Source organism: Otolemur garnettii, unplaced genomic scaffold (genome assembly GCF_000181295.1).
Source record: "Otolemur garnettii isolate 467f Iridium unplaced genomic scaffold, OtoGar3 scaffold00145, whole genome shotgun sequence".
In the NCBI taxonomy this organism is placed as follows: Eukaryota; Metazoa; Chordata; class Mammalia; order Primates; family Galagidae; genus Otolemur; species Otolemur garnettii.
Window position 1 is genome coordinate 2721197 of NW_003852540.1, and position 7934 is coordinate 2729130.

Below are 7934 nucleotides of genomic sequence, written 5' to 3' on the forward strand. Positions count from 1 at the left end.
GAGATGGGTCTCAATTTTTCTCAGGTTGGTCTCAAACTTCTAAGTTCAAGCAATCCTCCCACCTTGGCCTCCCATATTCCTAGGGTTACAGGCACAAGTCACCATACCTGGCTCAGATTGCTCACTTCTTAGAGATAAATGTCCAGGGGTCAATGACAATTAGGCCCATTGACCAATAGACATTTTACCTAAAAATATTATCTATCTATGGACTTAAAAATCCAGGTATAGACTGATGAAAAGTGGTGGATACGGAAGATCATTACATATACTAACGATACCAATAATTCTGGATTCCTCTCCTCTTTCATTGCTGAAGAAGCCATGAAGAAAGAAAACCATTCCTTTAACCTGGATTTTATCCTCCTGGGAGTTACAGGTCAGCAGAAGCAGGAAGATTTCTTCTTTGTTCTCTTTTTGTTCATTTATCCCATCACATTGACTGGAAACCTGCTCATCATTTTGGCCATTCATTCTGACATTCGCCTTCACAACCCCATGTATTTTTTCCTTGCCAACCTCTCCTTAGTTGACATTTTCTTCTCATCTATAACCATCCCTAAGACATTGGCCAACCATCTCTTGGGCATCAAAACTATTTCTTTTGGGGGATGCCTAACACAGATGTATTTCATGATAGCCTTGGCTAATGCAGACAGCTATACTTTGGCTGCAATGGCATATGATCGGGCTGTGGCCATCAGCCGCCCACTTCACTACACAACAATTGTGAGTCCAAAGTTTTGTGTTCTGTTAGTTGTTGGGTCTTGGGTAGTTGGAAATGCCAATGCCCTCCCCCACACTCTGCTCACAGCTAGTCTATCTTTCTGTGGTAACCAGGAGGTGGCCAACTTCTACTGTGACATTATGCCTTTACTCAAGATATCCTGTTCTGACATCCACTTTAATGTGAAGATTATGTACCTAGGGGTTGTTGTTTTCTCTGTGCCACTACTATGCATTATTATCTCCTATGTCCAGGTCTTTTCCACAGTCTTACGAGTTCCATCTACCAAAGGTGTGTTCAAAGCCTTATCCACCTGTGGTTCCCACCTCACAGTTGTTTCGTTGTATTATGGCACAACGATGGGCATGTATTTCCGCCCTCTGACCAGTTATAGTCTAAAAGATGCAGTGCTAACTGTGACGTACATGGCAGTGACCCCAATGTTAAACCCTTTCATCTATAGTCTGAGAAATCGGGATATGAAGGCTGCCCTGAGGAAACTCTTCAGCAAGAGAATCCACTCATGATGGATGTGAGATTATACCTTGAATACTGTAATTACCCATTAGGATGCACTTGGAAATCCAGCTTTAATGTCATTGTCCTCCAACGAGAAACTCTTTTTGGTCCTTGCAGTCAGAAATTCCTCTTCCAGAAATCTAGTAACAGTTAGATGAGATGTTCAGTGAAATTATCACTTTGCATACAGTTTTTGCAGTGTGGCAGCAAAAATATATTAAGTTTGTGTCCCAGCTAGCTGAAATTGACTGTCAAAGTTGAGAAAGTCTGAGTTTCAATTTCCACAAATCTACCTATTAGGAAAAATAATATCTGCCTGGGTCTATCACATAGTGTGTATCACAATAACTCATTCTTTAAAGGCTACAAATCACTATTCAAATGTAATTCTTATTTAGTTTAGCCACCCCTACTATAAGCCTCTGGTGGCAGAAGCTATATTAACACCTCTGTTACCTTTACTAACTCAATCATATAAAATGTATCTAATAAATGTTGGTGAAAAGCATAAAACATATGAAAAGATTAGTCTCTGAAATATATGATAATGATTAAATGTAATCAGACTCCATATTACTTACCCATGCATTATAAAGCTGGTGCATCAGTTAGCATCACTTAAGATTGATTCAGGAAGTAGCAATCATACACAGTATATTTCATATATTTATAACAATATTTAATAAAGGGCATTAGCTACATAGGTGTATACTGAAAGAAACCAAAGGAATGAAAAGGCAGATGCTGAAAGCAGCACAGGTTATTAACTGTAGGAAGGAGATACTTCCCTCAAGACTAGGGGAACAAAAGGATAAAAGTGGTGTTACCAGAACCTAGGAGCTCTGAGAGGCTAGAATATTTCTGATGCTTGGATCTCTGAGGAGAGCTGCCAAACATCTGGCACTTGGTCCTCACCTGGTGAAGTAAGCCAAATTTTCATTCCTAGGGGATTAATCCTCAGTAATATTGCATGGATTTGTTTGTTTGTTTGGTTGGTTGGTTGGTTTGTTGGTTGGTATAGTTTCTATCCATCTCTTTGCTATTGAGCATGGAAATACTAAGAATCTAAGAAGCACCCTGGCCATACTTTTAACCTTTGCCCTCGTTGTATAGCAGCAATTTGGTAATTAGGGTCCTTCCAGCTAGTAGACAAATCTCTCTTTTTTCTTAATGACATCCCCAAAACATGCTATAATTTTGTTGACTTTTAACAACATTATATTAATTTTAAAACAAGTAAATCCTAAAAGATTATTATTGATTTCCTATTGTAATGTTATAAACAACTCAAATAATCAAAAATATATTTTTATGGAATAAAAATGCCATCGAAGTGCACTAAAAAGAAAAAGAAGGGAATGAAGAGGGACTTTACCTAACAAAAGCAAGCAGTGTAACCTAGTTCTTTGTACCCTCTATGATTCCTCAACAATAAAAAAAAGAAGAGGGGACTGATGAGTATACGATTCAGGATGAGAGTAAATTCAAGAGGTGAGACTAATAGAATGGAAGTCAGGAGTAGCATGTAATTAGAAATATGTTAGAAATACTAATGTTCTAATTTTGAGGTTAGGTAATGGGTCATTGGGTGTTCATGATATTATGATAGATAAATAGATAGATAGATAGATAGATAGATAGATAAAAGCTTTGCATGCTTCAAGGATTAAATACTAAGAGGGCAACAAGTGAACACCAGGTAGTGATTAGACCAGAGTGTAATTAGGTAGCCCTTAGAACAATCTGGGGAAGAGACAGTGAAGACAGAGAAAGGCTCTAAATAGAAAGGTAATGTGGAAATAAAAAAGAATGGGATACAGCGATTTTTATGATAATTGTCAGTAAGGATGCCTATAAGGTTTTGAGGTTAAGCCACTAAAAGGAAAAGATGTTTTAGTGGAAATAGTGAACAAGAGAGTAATTTAAGAAAAATAAAGTTAAGAACAAGTTGTCAGAGTAGGAAGCCCTGTACTTTTCTCCTCACTACTCACAAATACAACAATTTAGAAAAAACTGATGGAGAAATTTCCCTTGTGGGAAATCCTAACACTAATTGAAAAGTCCCCATACCTCAGGCAAATGTGAAATCAGACTTGCCAGGGCGGTGCCTGTGGCTCAGTGGGTAAGGTGCTAGCCCCATATACCAAGGGTGGCAGGTTTGAACCCAGCCCCAGCCAAACTGCAACAAAAATATATAGCCAGGTGTTGTGGTGGGCACCTGTAGTCCCAGCCTACTTGGGAGGCTGAGGCAAGAGAATTGCCTAAGTCCAGGAGTTGGAGGTTGCTGTGAGCTGTGATGCTACAGCACTCTACTGAGGGCAATAAAGTGAGATTCTGTCTCTCAAAAAAAAAAAAAAAAAAAGAAAGAAAGAAAGACAGACAGAAAGAAATCAGACTTGCCAGACCCAGTTAGGAGAATCAGGACATCTTGTCACCAGGTTCCCTACCCCTGGCATAGTGTCACATAATTGGGAAGAGACTCCAACCCTAGCTTCCAGCTTTTACTACAGGGAAGGGGGGATTTGGTTTATGTATCTAGTGCCTCAGCTTTTCAGGGGGACCCCCTCTTGGGACTGGAGTCTTAGAGCTCTGCCAGGACAGTCTGACCACCAGGAGAAGAATGGACAAGGTGGCTTAGGCTGGTAGATGCCATAGACCCTCCACCCTGCTTACCACAGAGCAAGTGGAGGAAAAATATCAGCTCTCAATTGCCTACTGGGTTTGGGAAAAGTTGATTTGTGAATGCAATGGCCCAACTTCCCTGGGACTGCCCAAAGAATTGGCATCTGACTTGCCAGTCTTGGAGCTCTGATGAGTCTGGCATAGTCTAACTCCCTAAGGGAGATCAGAGATGAAGTTTAGATCCATGGATCCTCCTCTTGCTTACCACAGAGTGAGAAGACAAAAACTTCAGCTACCTACTTCACCCTGGGAAGAGAAAGAATTGGTATAGGCCACAGAATCTCTGGGAGGGATGCTTTTGGGGGAGTGAGGCTTCTCCTCTACCAGGCTGGTCTGTGAATACTGGGAGAAGTGCCTGCTTTTCTTGTCTAATGCATAGATGCTAATACAGAGAATCAAAGAAAAATGAAAAATCAGGCTCAAATGTACCAAAGAGAAAAACAAGATAAATCTCCAGAAACTGATCATAACAAAACAGAGTTATATTGATTTACCTGATAGAAAACCAAAGTAACTGTTATAAAAATGTTCACTGAGGAGATAAGAACAATGAATGAAGTAAGAACTTTAACAAAAAAAAAAAAAAACCCAAACATGTTTTAAAGTACGAAACAAAACTCATGTTGCTGAAGAACACAATATCTAAAATTAAACATTCACTAGGGGTATTCAACAGCAGACTAGATCAATTGGAGGGTTAATAAACTCTAAGACACAAGATGGCTAGAGACATCTCCTTACCAGCCACTTGTAGTGAGACAGAGCAGAGAGGACTCCAACCATCTCTGGCTGGGGGATCCCACCCAGAAACCCCACTCTGGCGGCACAGTGAAGCAGTAAGGGACTCCAGGAGACAAGGAGGAGGTCAGAAGCTGAGGAAGACCAGCACAGAAGGCAAGTGCCTGGTTATAGGTAGCGATCTGCAGAGACAAAAAAGGGCTGTCCTGCAGTTTTTTGTTCTTGGACTGGGCTGCTCACTGGAGCTGCCTTTGAAAGGCTTAAGTGAGCAAGTAAACTCAAACAGCATCCAGCAGCTGGGATTGAATCACTGGGCAACTTGGGTACTAGCAGGGCATCATCATTGTAGGAAGACCACCTGGGAGGAATAGTCCAAAGGGTCCTAGTGCTCAGCCAGCTCTGGTACACTTGCTGAGCTCATGCAGTCATTCTTGGGGTGAGTTGAATGGTTCCCCACACACACAAAAGCCACCTTGTGGCTAGGGGGTACTGTTTGGAAGCTCAAGGTGTGCCTCCTAAGAAATCTGACAAGAGCTTCAGGATCCCAATCCTATAGAGACTGAATGCTAGCAAAAGGACTAAGCCCTGATTGAGGGCAAATAAATTAGGAAGACAGGACCAGGTCTCCTCAGCCCCTAGTGACTTCCAGCCCACATCTTTTTTTTTTTTATTAAGTCAAATACACAAAGATCATGGATACATTCATGCATATGTAGGGTACAATGTGCTGATTTTTTTTATACAATCTAAAGCGATTACATTTAGCTTTCACCTCATTTACTTGATTATTGTGCCAAAATATCTATATTCTACATTTCACAGATTTGACTTGTACCCCTGTCATATGTTCCATAGGTGTGATCCCGCCTTTTACCCTCCCTCTGTCAAACCTCCCCACTCCCCTTCCTCCCACTCCATGCCCACATCTTATATAGCAAAAACACCATGTATATTCTCCATCTCATCACCAGTGCCACCTGGTGTACAGGCAATATATTGTAATGTGTGTGTGTGTGTGTGTGTGTGTGTGTGTGTATACCGTGTTTCCCTGAAAATAAGACCTACCCAGAAAATAAGCCCTCACAGGATTTCTATGTATTTGTTAAATATAAGCCCTACCCCAATAATAAGACCTAGTGATGGGCATGGTTATGCAGATATGCATTTCAGCCCACAGCACTAAGGAAGACTGGAATACCTTTTATCTGCCACAGCTCCTTTCTCCAAGCTTTTTGCATTTGCGCAAGTGCATGTGTGGTAACTGTGGTCGCAGGCATCCTATTGCACACATGCAAACATCTAGGGGAAAGGAGTTCATGCATCACTAGCACCAGCCCCACCAACAAGGTTGGCTCCCCCTGTCAGGTTCTAGAATAAGATGACTTAACTGTATTTGAATAAATGTAGACTGTTGTATTATACTTAATAAAAATAAGACATCCCCTGAAAATAAGCCCTAGTGTGTTTTCTTGAGAAAAAATAAATATAAGACAGCATCTTATTTTCAGGAAAACATGGTAGTTGTTGCTGTTCTTTTTTATTTTCTTTTCCCAATTTTTTCCTGTACTTTGTTGTTGTTGTTTGCTTGGGGGTATTTTTGGATGTACTTTTATTTTTTCATTTTTACTTTCTTAAATAGCAAGGGCTCCATTTCTACTATGGTCTTTCAGCCTCTTTTATTCTTTCTTTTTTATTTCTCTCCTTTTTTCTCTCTTTTGGTAGATATTTTTTCTACTTTTCTCATCTTTCTGACATTGAACAACTAAGATATACCTTTTTTTTCCATCTTATACAATTTTATTTTTATTTTCTCTTGTCTGCTAAACTAAGTTTCAAAATCGATGGAGAAATCAAATCTTTGCAATGACATGCAAACATTGAGGAAATTCATCACAACAAGACCAGCTATAAAGGAAATACTTAGACCTATTCTCTACACTGACAATTACAATGGACCACCAGCAAAATATACACCCAGATACTAAAGGAAAAAACCTAATTTCCATGATGGCACAAAGGATAAAACTAAGCAATGAACTTTCACAAAATAAGATGAATAGCCCACATCACAAAGTCCCAAATCTTCAGATGCTGGTGTAGATGTGGAGATAAAGGAACACTTTTACACTCTTGGTGGCACTGCAAATTAATATAGCCTCTTTGGGAAGAAGTGTGGAGAATCTTCAAAGAACTTAAATTAGAGCTTCCAGTTGACCCCACAATCTCATTACTGGGCATCTACCCACAAGAAAAAACTCATTACATCATAAAAACACTTGTACTAAATTGTTTATTGCAGATCAATTTACAATTGCACAAGGATAGAAAAGGAAGTATCCAATGTACTCAATACTAATATGAAGCCAGCAGATAATCTAATAGATTCCCATATAAGAGAAAATCTCAATGCAATTCAAGTTGTGGGGAGGGAGAATGAATGAGGGGAAAGAGGACATGAAGGAGGGGGAGAGGAGAGGAGGGAGAGGGATTGGTGTGCTCGTACTTAATGGGCACAATGTAAGGGTAGATGGCACACCTCTTGGGTACAGGACACAACTACAAGAGAGACTCTAACTAACAATGCAAACATTGTAACCTAGTGTTTGGTACCCTCACATTTGCCTAAAAATTAAAAAATGACTAAATAATATATAATATAATAAATATAATATAAATAAACAAACTCTAAAACAGGTCATTGGAAATAATGTACTAAAAGAGACAACAAAGAATGAAGAAAGTTTTAGGGACTTATTGGACATCATCAAGCAGACAAATACAGTAGACCCTCCATATGCCACCTCCCTACATTGACCACTTCCTTAAGTTAATCTAATTTTCATAGACTGGACATGCACCACATGTACTCAATAGAAAACTGACCTCTACATATTGACCACCTCTGTAAGTTGTGTCTTGACCTCTCAGACTATGACATACAATATTAACTTACCCTTATAATTGGACCAGTTAAGTCCACTCTACACCAAGGGGTAGAATATGTGAGTTTTTCCCCTTAGTTGTATTATTTTTCTTCAGTAAAAGTTTTTTTATAAGCTTTTTAAATTTTTCTTTAGTATAAGTTTTACCACATGTTGGTTTAGGACTAATGTCTTATTGTTTATCATGTGTTGCTGAAGATTTTTTTAACATGAAGGACTGAATTGTAATACATCCTACTTTCTGAAAATTTTTACTGTTAATTGAGATATGATGACCCAAAGGAAAAAACTGAAAGAGCTAATACTGAAGGAAAAGGTTGATCTTC

The 7934-nt window shown here is 39.2% G+C and overlaps 1 protein-coding gene across 1 annotated transcript; it reads left to right on the top strand.

Annotated features, from left to right (window-relative positions):
- Positions 1-324: 324 nt before the first annotated feature.
- On the top strand, positions 325-1254 carry LOC100941296 (olfactory receptor 1A1-like). Its single transcript, XM_003799124.1, has one exon. The coding sequence runs from the start codon at positions 325-327 to the stop codon at positions 1252-1254; it is 930 nt and encodes a 309-aa protein (XP_003799172.1).
- The last annotated feature ends 6680 nt before the right edge of the window (positions 1255-7934 follow it).